The sequence below is a fragment of the Patagioenas fasciata genome, chromosome 3 (assembly GCF_037038585.1).
Source record: "Patagioenas fasciata isolate bPatFas1 chromosome 3, bPatFas1.hap1, whole genome shotgun sequence".
Lineage (NCBI taxonomy): Eukaryota > Metazoa > Chordata > Aves > Columbiformes > Columbidae > Patagioenas > Patagioenas fasciata.
This window is the reverse complement of record NC_092522.1, coordinates 114885502-114905354: the sequence shown is the minus strand read 5'-3', so window position 1 is coordinate 114905354 and position 19853 is coordinate 114885502. Positions and strand designations below refer to the sequence as shown.

The window sequence follows — 19853 nt, the reverse complement described above, 5'->3', positions numbered from 1 at the left end:
CACATGCATCTCACTAAATCTATGGAATTATGCTGGTATTGGATTAAAGGGGAAAGTTGGCCTGAGCATACCAGTTCAGGGAAAGTATTTCAGATTTACAACCTTGAATGCTATTATTTAGCTGTCTTATTTTTCTTCCTCTTTTTTTTATAGTCGTGTTGCTATCATAGACCTTTCAGGTGTTCTGACTTTTTTTGACTTGGATACACGGGTGGTGGACAGTACAGGACAGCAAGTGGTAGGCGAGCAGCTGAAACTGGAACGCAAAGATGTCTGGGATATGAAGTGGGCCAAAGATAACCCAGATTTGTTTGCGGTGATGGAGAAAACAAGAATGTATGTTTTCAGAAACTTGGATCCGGAGGTAAACATTAACATACCAAAACTACTCATTTTCCAAATTTGCTTGTAAGTTAATGGCTCTGTGTTGAATAGTATTAATCTTGTGCTTACCATTCAGTTAGGCAAATGTTTATATAAATAAGCTTGCTTCTGGAAATCTCAAAATTTTGTCAGCTCTGCTGTGGGTGTGTTGTTCAGGGATAAATAAGTAAAATGAACTATCAGTCCTGGAAAGATAGAAATACTGTCATATTTTTGTTAAATGTATGAGAAATTTTCTGGAGCATATTTTTTTGTATGCTTTGAAAAATATAAACACAATTTTAGTAAATATATTTGTAAAACACAGTTCACTTGAATCTAAATATTGGCAGGTGTTCCTTTATTGTTTTCACATAATTTAGTTATAGAAAACATGGGGATTTTTAATTATGTCTGTATATGGAATTGTCAATAATGTTAATGATTTTAGTATATGTTTCCTGTTGGAAATGCAATTAAATCCTAGTTCAGAGAAGGAAGTCTCTTTATGGATACCTAATAGATTTGTTTAGGTTTGAATTGGACAGAATACAAGTTCATTCCTTTGTAACTTATTTAACTTTAAGGAACCTATACAAACTTCTGGATATATCTGCAACTTTGAAGATTTAGAAATCAAATCTGTTCTTCTTGATGAAATATTAAAGGTAAGCTTAATTAATTCTGTTTTGTAAGAAAACTTGCTGTCTGTGTTAGTGATTTGTACGGTAGATGTGAAAATGAACATGACACAGATTAAAATTATGTTTCTCTGTGCTTCATTATGTTAGAATCCTGAACATCCTAACAAAGATTACATCGTCAATTTTGAGATTCGGTCATTACGAGACAGTCGAGCATTGATTGAAAAAGTTGGCATCGCGGAATCTTCTCAATTCATAGAAGATAATCCACATCCCAGACTTTGGTAAAAACTCTTTATAAGCCAACTTTGTTTAAACTTGTGTTCTTTTGTATGCTTTTCCTGTTCAGACAGATAGAGTATTTAAGTACAAAACCTCAAAACCAGCCAAAGTAGTATACACTTTTAAACAGAATCCTTTAAAAGCAGGGGTGTCAAACCCATTTTCACTGGGGAACACATCAGCCTCGCGGTTGCCTTCAAAGGGCAAAATGTAATTTTAGGACTGTATAAATCAACTACACCTCTAGACAGTCCTAAAATTCTACTTTGACACCCCTGCTTTAAAGAAAGAGGAAAAGAAAAAGGTAACAGTGCCCAGCTGCAATGCGAAGGGCAGCTATTCTGAGAACATCTCTTCATCTGAATCACCCCCAGAGGAGAATGATAGTGCTGAGGGAAAGCCCAAAAAGAGCCTTGCTGTCCCCTCTTAGCCTGGCTTCCCCACCTCCTCTGCAATTGAAGTGTCTGGACCGATTCAATCTGTGTGGTGTTACGATTTTCCAGAATGCCAGAAAGTGAGGTTTTTGTTCCTGAGCATTTGAGAATTTACGTTTCAGGAGATGCTAAGCAAGTGTTCAAGACCACTCAGCAGCCATCTTAAAAAAGAACTTGGGGCCAGTGCTTCCCCAGGCTCCTAGTTCTTGAATCCAGAAGTGTGGGCTGTTGCTAAATTGGAACTCTGGGATTTTATGAATGCTGTAGTACCTAGAATGAAAGGCGTGCTGTGTGTGTCACAGTAGTCCATATGGGGTACAGGCTCATGACGCTTTTTTGCTCTGTGCTGTATGAGCCCAAAAAACACAGTGCTCCCTGCTTTTAGGGGCAAAAAAATCTAAAGGAAATGAAAAAGCTGGCAGAAAGCTAACTTTAAGTTAGTTAAATTCAAATTCAAATTCATCATAAGTTGAGAGAGTATTGATGTACATACTTTATATGGAACCTTGATGACAAAGCCCAGTAAAGGGAACACGTGAGAATGGTAGTAAGATGAGAGCAGTTGACTGACCTTGTAGCATTTTGGACTGGCCAAAAAGGACAGAAATGAGAAGGGCTGGGTGTGTTAATCACATTATAATGCAGCCTCTCAGCAGTAATCCGAGAAAAGTAGATGTTGGCATGTTTAAACTAAACATGGACTCAGCTATTAAACTGAACTTGAAAAGCCTGCACAGCACAGATGTAAGAGTAAACCCATGAAAACAGGAGTTCTGAAAATCTATTTAATACCCTGTGTCATAAGAGCTGGAAGAGTAAATGCCTCAGTAGATAATTTAATGAAAAGTCAGTAGCAGAAACTAAAACTTCACTGACAAGTTACTGGTTGAATGATGCCAGTTCTCTGTAACTTTCTGGAAACTGTTTCTCCGTCTGGCTCTGTTTTAAAGCTAATTTCTTGCAGTATTGGATATCTGGCTTGCATCAAGGTGGATTCAGAGCTCTCTGTCAATTCTCACAATTCTGAAGCAAATTTAGAATTGCTGAAAGACTGGCCAAAACAACTTGCCTTAAAAGTTTGTCCCAAAAAGCATTTCTTCCTATTCAGTTGTGCTTTCATTTGTAGAATGTACATTCTGAAAAACAAGATTTGGTAGCCACATGTTGAAAGATTCTCTTATAGTACTGTAATTTTACTAGTTTGAATTTGTAGGGTAAAGTTTAGTTTTGTGAGTTTTCATTTTTACTAATGTCTTGAACTAGCTGAAGATATTTGGAGTTTCAAAGTCATTCCTGCTTTTTTGATAGTACCATCTATTAAATATAAAATGACTTGGTTTTGAAAGTCTGTGTGTCAGTAAAAGTTTTATGTCATAAAATCACAAAATATATGTCAAATGCTGTTCACCTTGCTCCAAAATTGCCATGAACTTCATTAGGCAAGGAAACATACGATATGTCACATATTTATAGAGAAGAGATGGCTTAGAAGCGCTGGATATAAAGCAAATATATTCTAGATCAGAACGGGACAGGGCCCTTAATGCTTGAATGCAACAAACAGGATGATGTGTGTTGCAGATCAGCTAAATTTGCCATACTGCTTTTCTCCTGGTTTCACTGGTATCGGTAATGAGCACTTGAGTTGAAGTGATACTAACCTTGATTCAAAAATTGATTCAAAAATACTGAGTTGATACTGCCAAAGCATGGCTTAGGTCACTGAATACAGCAATAATATTATTGGTTTTGTCAGTGCCCAGCTGCACTGACCTTATTTCACAGTGTCAGTCAGCGAGTCTAAATTTACCTAGCCTTAGTTTTGCAGCAAATTCTAGAGCTCATTCAAGCACCTGATGGATGTAGATTCGCCTGAAGGTAGAAATTTGCTATTTGCAAAACTAACCGATGAGGTAGTACCAGTACAAGGTTTCCCAAACTGCCCTGCTCTCCCAGACTGCTGACTAGACAAGGAACATCCAGATGGATTAAAAGGATAACTTACTCTTCATGGCCAGTTTAGTTGAGACCTTCAGACTGAGGCTGCCATCAAGGCTTAAAGTTACGATATATGCACAGGCAGAAATATCTAAATGGAACTGCATTGAGATCAGCAACACGTTTCACATAGGACAACTGTGATACTCAAACCCTGCCCATTCTTCCCAAGCCAGTGTCCATCTGAACAGCTGAACAAAAGAATATTAGCAATTATTTGAACATCTTTCCTTAGCAAGTACTGGATAGATCACAGAATGTACTGGGGACAAACATACAACTGCATTAAGAATAGTTAGTAAGCAAAACAATTGCAGTAACTTGAATGTCTTCTTTAAATAATAACTAGTTAAATGGATCCTCATTTAATTTACTCTATAAGCTGCTTTTCCATCTGCCATGCTTGTTTTTCACACAGGCGTCTCCTGGCTGAAGCTGCTCTTCAGAAGCTGGATCTACAGACTGCTGAACAAGCTTTTGTACGTTGCAAAGATTATCAAGGTATTAAATTTGTGAAGCGTCTGGGCAACCTGCAGAGCGAGGCAATGAAGCAAGCAGAAGTGGCAGCCTATTTTAGCAGATTTGAAGAAGCTGAAAGAATGTATCTGGATATGGACAGAAGGTAATTGCATGTAGTCATCTCAGCAGCAAATTAAAAAAAAAAAAGTTGGAAAAAAAAAAGCTTGCCTTAATAAGGAATGGCTGTTTTAGCACTGAAGACTCTTTACTAGATTCTGCAAAGACAGAAAAGGGTCAGATGGAGAAAATTTTGTGGTATCCATAGATAACCAGTTTTGTATGTAAATCAGTGCATTCTAAACTGTTTGCAGAACCTCAGCTGCTCGGGGTAGTTCTGTGTTTCATAGATGTTTTCGCAAGTATTTTGCCAGTATTTCAACTGGGATGCCAAAAATACAAACAGACAATCTTAACTAATGCTTAATTTATGTACTGTTGCTCTTAGCTGGTAGCCAAGTACACATTCTTTCTAATTACATACACAAACACGAGAGTTCTTAATGAACTGTAATCTCTGGAGAGACAGAAAGGACTCTGGTTGAAATTGTGGACCAATCAATGGAATTTTTGCTCAGGAATGATAACAAACAAAGCAAAATTACAGTATTACTGGGAAATACAAATTAGAGCTAACTAATTAGCTAGAGTACTGTCTCTACTGAAAAAAGACAATGAGAAATAATAAGCAGCAGTTGTCTGAGGTAGCCTGTAGGTGGTGGTCAAACATGGAGAAGCATGAATCACCTATGCACATGTGAAATATTTAAGCTTTAATTAATAGAGCCATGAAAAAAGTAGGGAATGATAGAGAAAAAGAAATGTTCTTTCATGCTGTAAGAATGAGAAACCTTCCTATTCCCCAGCAAAGCAGGAGCTGGGGAGAGATGCATGTTAGAGCCTGGTAATGGAAAACTTTCTTGCACATAATTAACTAGCCCATGGCAGCATGCTGGTTTGGAGAGGCTGAGTGCACTTCACTCATACTGCAACACCCATTTTTAGGTAAGGCATATTCATTTTCACATGGCTGAAGAGAAATTTGATCATTATAGGACTGCAGAAATCAAAGACTTTTTTTAAATTTGACTGGCTTCTTCAACAGTAGAGTATCTTATTGTCCTGCTACAAGAATACAGGATTCTGTATTGACCTTATGTGTCTCCTCACCACCAGCAAAAACATGATAAGGACCTACTATTAACCACGCTAAAATAAGTCTATTTTTCAAATATTTTTTAGATAGATGCTTTTATTTAGCTGACTGCACTGACTTGCTATGGCCTTCTTTAACTCACTTGTAAGTTCAGGGTGTTTTTAAAAGAAGTGTACATATCTCTCCGATTTATTTTCTATGCATCTGCATAATTATTTCTGTATGAAATAATACAGAATTATTCTATATGGTGGAAAAACATGCCAGACGGACACACAGTGGGTCATATGCGTGCATGAATAATAAAAAAGAAAGACTACTTCCAAGTCTTTTCTCCTTCATCCTAAGTTATCTTGAATCTGAAAGAGAAGTCTCTGAAATCCATTTTATTACATCTCAGCTTTAGCCTCCGTTATTCACATTCCTGCTCCCGGGCCTTTCCTCTCATCCCCCTTCTACTTTTAGCCTTTTGCAGCTGCTGCCATCTATTGTAGCAGTCAGCAGTGAAAGATATGGAAGGGTGTACAGAATAAGAGGAAATCTGAAGTAGCATCAACCCAACTGTCTCACCAGCTGTTCATTTAACTCCTCACACAGGAGTGTGGCTACTAGGGAAGTGTTTACATATGACATTACCTGTGAGCTTTCTGAGCATTTGCTTTTGTGGGAATACTGTTTCATTTGTAATCTAGCTATCTGGGATTATTGTGATACCTGAGATGTAGATTAGGAACACAAAAATACTTTCAGATACTTATTGCAACACTTTTGTAAGCTATTTTATTGTCTTTAACTTTTTCTTCCTATTTTCTGTTTATATTAGAGATCTTGCCATTGGACTACGGATAAAACTGGGAGATTGGTTTCGAGTGTTGCAGCTATTGAAAAGTGGCTCAGGTGATTCGGACGATGCCCTTCTTGCACAAGCACACAATGCTATTGGAGATTATTTTGCAGACCGTCAGAAGTGGTATGTTCTGTAGGAGGCATAGAAAGAAATCACAAAGGAAATTATAAAACTGATTATAATACTTAGGAGGAGGGACAGATGTCAAGAAAATGTCAGGATGGGATAATTTTGGGATGATGAGATTTAGCTCAGACCTTTATGGTTCCATCACTGCATGTACCTTTAAACAGCGAGCTGTTGATAAAGTGTCTAAAGAATGAAGGTGATGAAAATCTCAGTTTTGCCAGAAGTCTGTTTGCTTCAAAGGAGGGGGCAGAAAGATAAATACCTATGCACTTGTATTAGTCTGGATATAGAAATTATTAAAGAAAGAAAACCAACCAAAAAACAGAACAGTTAAAAAAAAAGAAGTAGGAGAGAATTATTAAACATCAGTGAATTTCAAAACTAACCACAAACTTTCTAGAATGCTTAAACCCACAAATATTTGAAAAGGTCCAGAGGTCACTCTGACCTGGATCTGTCTCCAGCTATTGCCCAAGCTGGGCAACCAAAGATTTTAGGGACAGTGAACGCACGTAATGGTATTTCTCCAGAACAGATTTTGCAGTCAGGTACTTACTGAGCCAGAAGTGACGTCTTTGTAGTTAATAACTTGCAGAGAAATTTTATTTCATGAACTTTCCTTGTAGTCTTCTAAGCCCACGTAAACTTTTTAGCATCTAGAACACTGTCTCACAGAGTTCCACAGCTCCACTATGTAATGCAGTTACCCAAACTATATTATCACAAAGAACCTGGGTCCCTAAGCAGTTAAGAACTTGTAATTAGATTTTTGCAAGTTGATTTTTAGATGCTTTAGGTAACTTTGTAGAATGATCTTGGAGATCTTAGTGCTTGTGTTTTAAAATACGGACGCACAACACTAAAGCCTTTTTCTGAAAGTTTAGTTAGTTGTAAGTTGCTGTTCATTGTCAGCCATGATCTGTGCAGATGTGGACACGCAGTTCTAAGATTCCTTGACTTCCCAGCCTTATGCTAGTCAAAAAATCAATCTTGCTACTACTTCAGTGTAATGATCTCTGAAGATTACAACTTTTAGTGCATTTTAGAAAAACAGTGAAATTCTAGCTACAAAAGCTCTCTCAAACAAAGTTACCTGTTTAAAATAATATTTTAAATTTACAAATGCAAAAGGCTTATAGAATGAAAAGCTTCACATGCGTTTATATATCAGAAGCCACCACTTTTTTTTTCTTATTAGGTTAAATGCGGTACAGTATTATGTACAAGGACAAAACCAGGAACGTTTAGCTGAATGTTACTACATGCTAGAGGACTATCAAGGACTGGAGAATCTAGCTAACTCGCTTCCAGAGAATAACAAATTGCTCCCTGTAAGCAAAAAGCACTTTTTTATTTCATTGTCTTATGCTCAAATATTTATTTAAAATTTCCCATACTGGGAGGGTTAAGAAAGAAAGAGAGACAGAATGTAGCATATGACCTACTCAAGCATGATGGTGTTACTTTGGCATTGATCTCCAGTATTACCGTTGTTTTCATACTCCATCATTCTTCCTTTCTCATATTGTCCAGCTTCCCCAGAAAAAATGATTATTCATCATACTTTATGGCCACATGGCTAAGTCGTGATTCACTGCTTCCTTCCCCAAATGGTGACATTTCTCACTAAAACAGCTATGCTTTATTGAGAATTCATGGCTGGCAACTTACTTTAGCTTTCATTTTGTTGTCTAGTCTACAGCGGGGTTTTTTTGCCCCAAATTCTTCCTGGTTGCTATGCCTGGTTTAACTTCTTACATGGTGGGAATGCAAATTTACAAGGAAAATTGAAGCTACTCTGCTGAAAGGAGGGAAAGTAGGTGGTATGGCCTGAAATGACCTACTGAGTACCAGCTGATTTAAAACTATGATATGCTTGATCAATGCAAAATGCTTGAAAATGTCAAACATGCTCATTTATTGCTATTTTCAGTTGTTTGAATGAAATAAGACATAGCACTTTCTTTTTAACATCTTCCTAACAGCGAAGTTGCATGAAATACTCTAAATAGTAAGAGCACAGTCCTTCTGGTATCATTTGATTTGAAAGAAAATTTTTTTAAATAGCTTTTTAAAAAAAAAAAATTGGAAGCAGCATGTGAAAGGAGGACTCTGTTCTAAAGATTGCAACAGTGTGCGTTGTCTTCACATAATCCATGAAGCAAACAACCCCTTTCCCTCAACTTATTTGAATTAAATTAAACAAGAATATAATAGTATTGCAGTTGTTACACAACGTACTAAAAATCTGGAAGTGAATTTAATGTGATGCTGTTGCTTTTTGCAGGATATAGCTAATATGTTTGTAAGAGTGGGTATGTGTGATCAAGCTGTGTCAGCCTTTCTGAAATGTAATCGACCAAAGGATGCGGTAGATACCTGTGTGCATCTCAACCAGGTAAAACAGCAGCAGATAAACTGCTCGATTGATACCAATTTAACAGTGAGATTTCTACCCTAATGCCCAGATAAATACAAATCTTTGTTAAGTGTGTGATGATTTGTCATTATTTCTGGCAAATTCATCCTTCAGTGCTTAATGCAGTTATCTGGCTAGTTATCTGGGATTAGATTACTGGAGGGACAAACCTATAAATATATGGAGGGAGGGAGTCCAGCGGTTTAAGCATCAAAGTCCCCTCCTTCCTTATACAGGAAGGAATGTATTTGTCCTTGAGTTAGGGTGTAGCTGGAAAAGAACTGATCTGAAAAATGATCTGTATGTTTACAGCTAGGGCTGTTCCCCAGTATGACTTACCTGTGCAAACGTTTTTGTCAACACAAGAGAGACACTGAAGGTGGTTATGAGGAACATATGGAAATGGCAGGACTGGCCAGTGCTGTTTTTATGTGAACAGTTTCCTAGTTTCTGGATCTGAAGGGCTATTAGGTATGAGATTCAGCTGAGTTTCTCAGTCCTGCCAAACTTCTGATCTGGGGCAAAAACAACAGCCAAACTGATGAAGATCAGGAAAATTCACAGACAAAATGAGGTGTATAGAAGGACAAGCATAGTGTTATTGTTTGTGCCTTAACATTATGGACTGAAGTCTATTCTGTGATTCTGTGAAGTCCTCTTTTAGACATGCTTTTGAGAGTCTGGGTTTTAGTAATGTCAGAAGCGTTGAAATCCATGTGTCCAGCTATGAACAGCAATGAAGTGATTTTGCAAAGCTTTTACCAAAGCAGAAGCAAGTGCTTTGTATGTGGTTTTGGACAGAGATCCAGCATTTGTTTCACAGGCCTGCTGTATCACACAATTGGCAATGCTGTTAGCATTTGTATTCTCTTGATTTTTACTTTAGATTTATAGTAGTGTGGTTCTAAATGGTTATAAAGTACTGCACACAAGTGTTGCAGATTATTCATGGATAACCAGCTTGTTCTGAGAATGTACTTGAAAAAAAATGATGTTGATAATTGTCTGCTTTCATTTCTAGTGGAATAAAGCTGTGGAGCTGGCTAAAAATCACAATATGAAAGAGATTGGATCCTTGTTAGCTAGATATGCAAGTCATTTACTGGAAAAGAATAAAATCCTTGACGCTATAGAACTCTATCGTAAAGCAAATTATTTCTTTGAAGCTGCAAAGCTCATGTTCAAGGTATCGCAGGTTTTATTTTTATGTCAAATAACTGGGTTTTTGGAGTGTCTCATTATTTCCATGCTATTTTTATTTTCTTGGCGTTATTTAAGTGTTAACAATGTCCAGGCAATAAGAAGATGTCATTGTACAGAACACTGCAAAGATGAATTTGAAGTATCTCTATCTGAAATAGTTACCCTGGATGTCCCCTGTAGCCAGAGGAGACTCTTGGGACACAAACCATCAGATTTATTTTGAGACTTTCACTTCAGAACAAGATGAACTGCACCTCAGAGAACGTCCTGTGGCCCCACATTGCCAAGTAAAGGGGTATAACAGACTGACCTGGGTGCAATGTCCACATTATTTTATATATTGTGTGGATTAGTTTTGTCTCTTTTAGTTTTAAAAATAGCAATGTCATTAACTAGAAGTTAAATGTATTTATTCAGTTGGTACCTTCAGTTAGAAACTGCTGTGGGGTGATTTCAAGATAAAGATTTTGCTTAGATTTGATATGGCTGAAGGGATTTCTCTACATAGCTTACAAAGTCTGTAAGAGTGATATGGAATTTTTACAGCAAATATTTATAGTAAATATATATATATATATATGTATGTTACTTTCAAAAGCCACTCTTCTGGGAAAACCACCAGACATTGTTGAAAGCTATATATTTCTTAAACTTCAGTGTTTAAAAATCACTATTTTCTTAGTTTATTTTTATATTAAGTCAATTGACTTATACATGGTTAGACTGATTTATCCTTCCCAAGAATCTGGCTTTATATACTTGTTAGTTAAATAAATATAGAATAATATGCATTCTTCACTTTTACATTTTCATTTGTAGTTCTGCTTGCAGTCAAAATTATTACATTCAAATGCAGAACTGTGTTTTGGCATGATTTCCTAGGTTTGTGCAAGCATGCATTTGTCCAAGAGAATGAAGCAATTCTTGTAATATATATTTTTTAAAAATCTACATTAAATTCCTTGGTTTTGTTTTTTAAGATTGCAGATGAAGAGGCAAAGAAAAGGACAAAGCCTTTGCGAGTTAAAAAGCTTTATGTATTATCAGCCTTACTTATGGAACAGTGCCATGAACAAATGCAGAATGCACAAAGGGGAAAAGCTAAGGATAAAGGTTCAGAGGTACAGTATGTCTCTCTTTTATTCTTTTTCCCCCCTTTCTGAATTCTGATATGTGTTACATAGTCTGAATAAATAAAGCTATCTTTATATGAGGCTATTATGCTTTTTAAATAATGCTTTTTCCTGCTAAGAACAATGCTTTCCTTAAAGCAAGCCTTCCATGAAAACATATCATTTAAAGTACTATTTTAAACCATTTAAATGCTATGTATTAATAGATAGTTTTCTTCTGAAAGTTAATGTGTTTTTCTTGATGTTTTCACTGAAACAATGAAAGTCATACTGAGAAACTCCAGGTTGTGTTTTGTTTTGTTTTTTTCTTCCCGTGAGACTCTCAATATCTTGTCATTTAGGAATACATGTCAATCCCAAAGAGAGATCTGTGATTAGATTAAGCTATGTTGGCTATAACTTAGCAGGGAGATGGCTCCAGATATGGGGGAAGCAAATGGAAGAATTTTTGTGCTTACAGTTTCATCTTCACATGTACAAATGAAATAGTTTAAACAAATTTTTAAGAGATGTGGTGTTGAAATGCAATATTAATCTGAACTATGAACCAGTCTGCAGATGTGCTCAGTATATATTTGTTCACATGTATATTATATTTATCATTGCAAATCTGCACCATATGTTCTGCCTGTGCACTGTATAAAATATCTAACAATGTTCACTTTAGGTCCATGTATTTATATTTTCCTTAGTTAACACAGACAGTGGTGTAATCACCAAGTGTAGAAAAGTTCTTTTCACATATCCTCATTTCCTGCTGTATCTGTTTTGTATAAAAACTACTTGTGATACTGCTTTGTTTTCAGACTGCTTCAGCTTTGGCTGGTTTGCTAGAAGAAGATGTTCTTTCTTTAACTGATCGCTTTGCAGACAATGCTTGGCGAGGAGCTGAGGCTTACCATTTTTTCATACTTGCACAAAGACAGCTCTATAAAGGTCCTGTAGATGCGGCACTTAAAACAGGTAGGACTTAATTTCTAACCCTGTAAAGAAAGTGTTCTGATTTTACAGACCTGCACAGCACATCATTTCATTTATAGTTGGCGCATTTTTCTATTCTTGCTAGATCCAAGGAATTTAAAACAAAACCATATAATGAATTGAATATGGCTGCAGTCAAGACACCTGGAAAGTATTTTCTTGGAGTTAATGCAAATCTAACTTACCAAATATCACCTGGTTAAATTGGACAGTCTCTGTAGATGTTCTCTTGACTGTTTTGTTTCATTCTTTAAATTATAAGACATGCCTGAATTTAAATCAGACCTCCCTGTAGAGCTTCATAAAATATTTGTGGGAGTTAGAGAAGTAATAGTGCCTTATACTTAGTGTGGGTGATGAAGGTCCATTTCAAATACTTCTAACATGTTAAAAAAAGAAGGTGTCTCAAAAAGACATTTCCGTTTCCCAGTCAAATCCTCTTATTTTTATTTACTTTTTAAAAGTGTTGATTGAACCACACATGCCTCACAGTCATGTCAATGAACAGACTTTTTCTTCCATTTCTCAGCTCTTCATTTGCGAGATTATGAAGACATTATCCCTGCAGAGGAAATCTATTCTCTTTTGGCACTCTGTGCATGTGCAAATAGAGCATTTGATATTTGTTCAAAAGCCTTTGTTAAACTAGAATCCTTGGAAACTCTTAGGCCAGAGCAGAGGCAACAGTATGAAGACCTTGCTCTAGAGATATTCAGGAGACATTCTCCGAAGCCTAACAAAAAATCTGATCTGGATGACTTTCTTGAGAGGTGCGTTTATATTTATAAAATACTGTACTAACACTGGCATTTTTTTTTCACCTATTGTCTGTATTTTGAGTTTTAGCAGGTTTTTAGTGACCAAGTTAATTAGATGCTTTGATGCTTAAACCAAATATTGGGCAAGCACGATGCAGGTGTTAGCCAGTTTGCCGAAAGGGTATCACAATATTTTATATGGGAGAAGAGACACTGACTGTATGTGAGGAACTGGGCTTCAAGATATAACTTCATCTTAATTTGGAATGCATGTGGACAGAGCACAGGAGCTTTAGGACCTTTGATACGGTGTCATGTGTCATTAAACTAATAATGTCGCTGTTTGCATTCCCATTGTGGTGTGATGCAAACGTGAACAAGTGAATGTTTAACCATTATTAACCAGTAAGTCCCCAGTGTTTTTTTGAATTACCTAAATTTACATGGTGTGAGAAGATTAATATATCAGGTGAAAGAATTAGAATATGAAGGACACGCCTAAGGGGTGAGTCCTTGGGGTGGCTGTACCCACAATGGTGTTTTTGACATGCATTTCCTGCTAACAGCATGGAACTTGTGAGTATGGAAACTGATTCTGAGTCAGTTTTCTTTTTAATGAACAGGATTTTAACCTGCCTTGGTTTACTTTACTGTACAGATGTACTGAATCTCACTAGTTGCTTTAGTGTTGACTCTTCAGAGCAATTAATAGAATAGTAGTGCATGTGTCTAGGTGGACTGTACCTTTATATGGCCTTCACTGATTCTTTTCAGTTAATCTTTTGGATCTGTTGGTCCTAATTTATTGACTATACAGTTCTGGGGATGTGCATTCCGTGAGTTGTTATGTGTTTTTAATAACTTCTAATAAAAAAGTGGTGCGCATGTGAATAGAGAAGAAACATTTTACAGATGAGCATCACAAGTTTTCTAACTAGCTGTTGGCACACAATTAGGTATTTATGCTGTTTTGCTAATTTCCACAAAACAAGTCTTTGGTATTGTAAAACCATGTTTTCATTCTTTCAGCTTTATTTACTCTTTTTTTCTTTTTTCTTTTTTTTTGTTTTCAATAGTGGAGATGGGAAACTTCCTGTGTGTGTTGCAACGGGAGAGCCTATCCTGGAGTATCGGTTCTGGATGTGCAGTGTGTGTAAGCATTGCATGAAAGCCAAAGAAGCAAACAATTATAACTTCTGTCCTCTGTGCCACAGTACGGCATAGCAGAGGAGAAAAGACTGTGTATCCTCATATCTGTTATGTCTCTTAAAAATACTCTCTAAAATGTTACCCATGTGCTACATTTTAAAATACAACTCAGGTACTGTATTGTAACAGATAGTGCCACTATTAGAGAAGCATTTAAAACAAAACAAAACAAAAACCTAAAAGCCCCACAAGAAGAACCTTCACTGGTTCCATTTATGTGAAGAAATGACTGTGCTAATAGACTAAAATGTTTTAATATGTTTTTTATGAAGTTTTAAAATAAAAGGATTCTTTTCTAATTGTAAATTGAGCCTTGTTTCAAAACCATGCAAATTGAATGTAGGTTCATCTTAATGTTTTACTATGAGCAAGCTCCATTTTTTTGTTTTTGTAATTCCATAGGAAATTATTTGGTTTTCTCAAAATTCCCAATTTTTTGAAGGAAGTAATTCCTGAGTTGAAATGCCACAGTAGTTGTGATAATATTATTGTATATATTTTTCTACTACTGCTTTACTAGAGTGATGGTACCAGCTTAGGCATACATCTGTTTTCTTTTTGCTGAGTGTATTTAAACCCACCATAACAATAAAGGGCTTGCAAACATTTACCAGTCGGTGCTGCTGGTCTGCTTCTGCCTTCCTGAGCTTTCTGCGTTCCTGAGCTTTGGTGGTGTCTTCAACCAGTTCAGAAAACTTCTATGAACCTTCAAACTGGAATCTGGTAATGAGCTGGGGTTTTTTTGGTGTTTGTTTTTTTTTTAAGTAGCTTGAAGCGAGCAGCTGACATCTGTTGAACAGCTGTCAAGAGCTGAACTCTCTTCCCTGTTAGACATGAAGGTTTAAGGAGCGTTTTACTTAGAACTGAGCTGTTTTATTGCTGGATATCTACTCTGCCCCCGTGAAGCTGCATCTGGAGTACTGTCCAGATCTGGACTTCCCAGTTTAAGAAGGACAAGGAACTAGTGGAGGGAGTCCAGCAATGGGCTATGAAGATGGTGAGGGGTCTGGAGCATCCTTCTTATGAGGAGAGACTGAGAGAGCTGAGTCTGTTCAGCCTGGAGAAGAGAAGGTTGAAAGGGCATCTCATCAATGTTTATAAATATCTCAAGGGTGGGTGTCAAGAGGATGGACCAGACTCCTTTCAGTGGTGCCAACGATAGGATGAGGGGCAACAGGTACAGACTGAAGCACAGCAGGTTCCATCTGAATATGAGGAGAAACTTCTTTACTTTGAGGTGCCAGAGCCCTGGAACAGGCTGCCCAGAGAGGCTGTGGAGTCTCCTTCTCTGGAGACATTGAAAGCCACCTGGACACCTTCCTGTGTGATCTGCTCTGGTGAACCTGCTTTAGCAGGTGGGTTGGACTGGATGATCTCCAGAGGTCCCTTCCAACCCCAACTGTTCTGCAACTCTCTGGCCTTGAGCCCAAGTGCTGAAGTGCGATAGGTTGATGTGGGCTCTGAGCAATCCCCATGGCCCTTGACATTCTTGTGGTGGGTTAATTCCTGATAGGAGAGTGTGGGGCCTCTTCTGTGCTGCCCTTCGTGGAAAGTGATGCCTCTTTGTTACACTTAGGTGAAAATAATTAATTTGGACATAAGTATTACTTAATTATTTTTTCTGTCCTGGTAGTAGGCTGGATGGAGTTCTGAGCAACCTGATCTGGCTGAAGATGTCCCTGCTCATTGCCGGGGGTTGGACAGAATGAGCTTTGCAGGTCCCTTCTGACCCAAACTGTTCTATGATTCTGTGACTCGAGCCTTTTTTTCCCTTTATATCAGTGTGTAAGGGTCTGTGCCAGTGACTGCAGGCTACAAGAAGCACACAGAAAAATGGAGACTAAACGGGATCATTTTTATAAGCTGGTTTTAACCTCATTTGGAAGCTGAATTTGACGTTATAACCAACAGCCTGACTCACGGGCAGGAAGAGTAGAAGAGATTGTGACTGCAAGAGCAAGAGATGAAAATCTGGACCAGAATGACACAGGGATGGTACATTTCTGGTGACTATCAAGGACTGATTCTTCAGGACAGTGCTATTATGAAATGGCTGTGACCACTTTGAAAAAAGATTTCTATTAACAGCTTTTAAAAATCATTTTTAGCATTAGTTAATGTTAACAATGATTAATCAGTGTCTCAAATATGAAAAGAAAAAAAAATAAGGAATAAGAAAAAAAATAGCCAAGAATGCTACAGGGATTTGCCATTCGTATGTGAGGCATTAATGTTCACAAAAGGAAGAAATAATTTAATTTGCACTAGGAAAAAAGTGGCATTGATATTTTATTTAAATGCAGATGACTAATAAAAATTTGTTGGGAACCAATTCAAGGAAATATACGCATAAGACGTAATACAAAAATGTGCTATTCTTCGGGTGGATAGGATCATGCCGGTCTGTGCCAGTGACGTCACTGCGGGCTGTGCCAGTGACGTCACTCCGCGCTCCCCCCGCAGACCGTTGGCTGGGGGCGGGTACCGGGTGGTGCTCTCTGCCCGCACCCCTGACGAAACGCCGCGCCCGCCCCGCGTGACGTCACCATGGCGGAGGCGCCGCCATGGAGCGGGAGGCGGCGGAGCTGCTGGCGGCGGCGCAGGCGCAGTTGGCGGCGCGGCGGCTGGAGGCGGCGGAGGAGCTGTACAGCCGGGTCATCGCCCGCGGCGCGGGGCGGGGGTACGTGCCGGGGGGGAGGCGCGGGGGGCGCGGTAACGGGCGCTCTCCCGCCAGTAACGGCCGCTCTCCCTCTTTCCCCGCCCAGCGCCGGCCGCGACCTCGCCACGGCCCTCAACGACCGCGGGCACATCAAGTACCTGCGGGTGGAGTTCGCCGCCGCCATGGAGGACTACACGGCCGCCATCCAGTGCCAGCCCGGCTTCGAGGTGCCCTACTACAACCGGGGGCTGGTGCTCTACCGGCTGGGTACGGGCCGCAACGCCCTCGGGCCGTGGTGCCGTTCCCCGGGTGACCAGGGCAGGGTGCCCCGGGCATGAGCCTTGACCTCCCGCCTGCCCGGGGCAGGGCCGGGGAGCTGCCCCGGAGCTGGTCTGACCCAAGATTCACCCGAAGCTGCAGAGCGATCCGCTTGGTTTTACGGATGGAGTGACCTCCCTGGCACTGGCAGGGGAAGGACGTGGCACCAGGAATCGATGGTGACGCGTTTTTCTCAAGTCATCACAGGGTGTTTCAGCTACGATCCAGCCCTGTGTATGCAGTTAGATATCCCAGTTTGCAGATGCACCAATGGGAACAGCAAAACGGGGATAGCTGCAGTTTCAGTTTAGGGAGAAATTGCATTAGAGGTAATACAAGCCAATTCTGAACACTGCCAATTAAACCTAAGATAAAGCAGGTGCACCCATAATGAACAACAGCCTCCTCAACTTAGAGGGGGTTGTCAACCACCTTTGGGGAATTTGCTGCCCGATTTTTAAATGTGCCAGAAGAAGGTGTCACCGCTGCTCCTTCTGCTGGAGCTTGGCCGAGCTTTGCAGTGGCAAAGTCAATACCCAGAAGCTGAGGGACCAGAGAGCTTTAGGAGAACAGAGCCAGACCCAGTGTCAGCTGGGGAGCAGTATGCCTGGGTTCTGGGTTTAAGGCAGCCTGGCTACTAGTTAGTGGCTCTTGGAATAATCTAGCTGAATTGAGCCTTAAGCCCATTTAAGGCTCAAAAATAGGTACTCTTGTTCTTGCTCTGGTGACCTTTAACTTCCACTTGAGCCTCTGGAGAATCTGAATGTAGTGGGTCCAGTAAGTACAGCTGCTGGTTTTTGTTAGTGAAAGTATTGGGAGTCATTCTTCACTTGCAGTCTGTGAGTTCAAGCAGTTACAGAGACATAATTCATTCTTCCTTTCTTTTCTTTTGGGACAGGATGCTTTGATGAGGCCATGAAGGACTTCAGGAAAGCATTAGAGTTAAACCCCCAATTTGAAGATGCTGCTTTGAGTCTAAAACAGGCTATTCTTGATAAAGAAGAAAAAGAAAAGCGAGGTTATTGAAAATGCAGCTGGTGGTGTGAAAATGTTTTGCTGAACACTTACGTGATTCTTGTTATTGATGGATGAAACACAAGATTGTTTACATTTGTTATGACTACTGGAGAAACCTTGTTGTTTGGTAAATAAGAATGGATTATGATTGCAAAGTCAACTATTTTTGGATATTGTTAGTGTTCAGGAAAAGCATCATATTAGGTCTCTGTGAGATACTTGTACAGATTTTATATGGAAGTACTTGATAAAGATGCTGGAAGCTCAGTAACAACAAATGAAATCTGTAGTTCTTTTATTAAAAATGTGTTTCTGTACTCTTTCCCAGGTTGTTCTAAACTCCTAGGTAAGAAAAGTCATTATATAAAACATTTAAATACTTGAGATTTGAGCTTGTGAGAAGGACAGTGGTTTCATAATGATAGTTTTTGTGCGCATTTAAATGTAAATTTGATATAAGCTGAAAGTGCAATTCTTAATTATAAGGTGTTGTCCTTGAGATGCTATGGTAACTGATTTCAGAGTGTTTCTGTACTAAAAAACAAACAAAACAAGATGTTTTTAGGTAACACCATTTGTACCTTGCAGGAGGAATGTGGTATAAGAATGCAGTCCATACATTCATTCACTCCTAGAGGTACTTCTACATTATGTAAACAGGAACAGAGTATACCTAGTTTTTTGTAATCCCATTGTGAAAGTTAATTAATAATTGAATGAATAAAAATGAACATGTACTTTTTATCTCTCAATTGTCTGTAGTGAGCGTAGTTGGACTAATCACAGTACGAATTGTGACTTTCCATTTTTACTGAAAAGGTGAATTGCTTGAAAAATTAAACATGAAATCGATCTGATTGAACTCAGGCAGCTTCATTTCTCACATGATAGGAGGCACCATTGCTGAAATCTATAAATCATCAATAAGAAACACCCTTGAATGTTCAGAGCAGTACAAGTTCTAATAAAGGAAATGCTCTGGTTGCCCACATGAGCATTAGGATTATTTTATAAAAATAAATTATGCTAATGACAGTTCTGCTTCTTACAGTGAGTTTCTTTGTGCATGGTCCCGGAGCCTGCACAAGGGCAGGGCCTGGTCATGATGGTGGAACCCTTTGAGGTGAGTCACGAGAACAGACATGAGCCTCTGAACACGTCCCGTGCTGCCCGCTGTGGGCTGAAACTGCAAAAACCGCGCTGAGCAGACTTGGAGCACGGGGCTGAGAAAATGCTGCGTTTACCTCGTGATCCATGGCACTTGACAGCAGCAATTTTGAAGTTACATAAATATGATTCGTGACAGCAGAATGTAACAACGTACAGTTTGGAAAGCAGGCTGTGATATCACAACAGTGGCTCTTCTTTTAATCAAAAGTGTAATTTTGGACTTCTCTGGATATATTAAGCACATACTTTGTTTCCGTTTTTATATCCTAGCGGTCAGTCTCCAAAACAACACTGACAATTTAAGGACTTGGAATGTTTCATGCCGCCTCAGTCTCAAAAACTGAGAAATGTAACTCTTGGTTGCTGATGAGAAGGTGCGCTAGAACTCCACCTGTTGCTGCCTTACCATGCCAAGAAAATCAAAAAGGCGGTCTAAGTAGTTAAATATGACCTGTGAAATTTTACTTTGAGAGGAGAGATCGCAGCTGTGGTTCTGCACAGGACACATTAAATTACAAGATGCAGATAAAAATCAAGTTATTAACAGCAAATAAATATTTTAGGAAAAAAATACTGGTAATAATATCCCTCCTTACGAGCTTACATTGTTCTGGGAA

The 19853-nt window shown here is 38.8% G+C and overlaps 2 protein-coding genes across 2 annotated transcripts in view; both read left to right on the top strand.

Moving 5' to 3' along the window:
- The window catches only part of WDR35 (WD repeat domain 35), a 45162-nt gene extending 30480 nt beyond the window's left edge, over nucleotides 1-14682 (top strand). The window contains exons 17-28 of the mRNA XM_071807285.1: nucleotides 154-364; nucleotides 951-1031; nucleotides 1155-1291; nucleotides 4140-4343; nucleotides 6217-6363; nucleotides 7568-7700; nucleotides 8657-8767; nucleotides 9810-9974; nucleotides 10972-11112; nucleotides 11931-12087; nucleotides 12635-12875; nucleotides 13940-14682. Coding sequence (XP_071663386.1) covers nucleotides 154-364; nucleotides 951-1031; nucleotides 1155-1291; nucleotides 4140-4343; nucleotides 6217-6363; nucleotides 7568-7700; nucleotides 8657-8767; nucleotides 9810-9974; nucleotides 10972-11112; nucleotides 11931-12087; nucleotides 12635-12875; nucleotides 13940-14087 — 1876 coding nt within the window. The 3' untranslated portion in view covers nucleotides 14088-14682. The remainder of the gene's footprint in view (nucleotides 1-153; nucleotides 365-950; nucleotides 1032-1154; nucleotides 1292-4139; nucleotides 4344-6216; nucleotides 6364-7567; nucleotides 7701-8656; nucleotides 8768-9809; nucleotides 9975-10971; nucleotides 11113-11930; nucleotides 12088-12634; nucleotides 12876-13939) is intronic.
- A 1919-nt stretch (nucleotides 14683-16601) lies between these two features.
- Nucleotides 16602-18928, top strand: TTC32 (tetratricopeptide repeat domain 32). Its single transcript, XM_065834509.2, has 3 exons — nucleotides 16602-16752; nucleotides 16838-16998; nucleotides 17948-18928. Exons 1-3 carry the CDS (start codon nucleotides 16637-16639, stop codon nucleotides 18073-18075), a joined length of 405 nt encoding a protein of 134 aa, XP_065690581.1. The 5' UTR covers nucleotides 16602-16636; the 3' UTR covers nucleotides 18076-18928.
- Nucleotides 18929-19853: the final 925 nt, after the last annotated feature.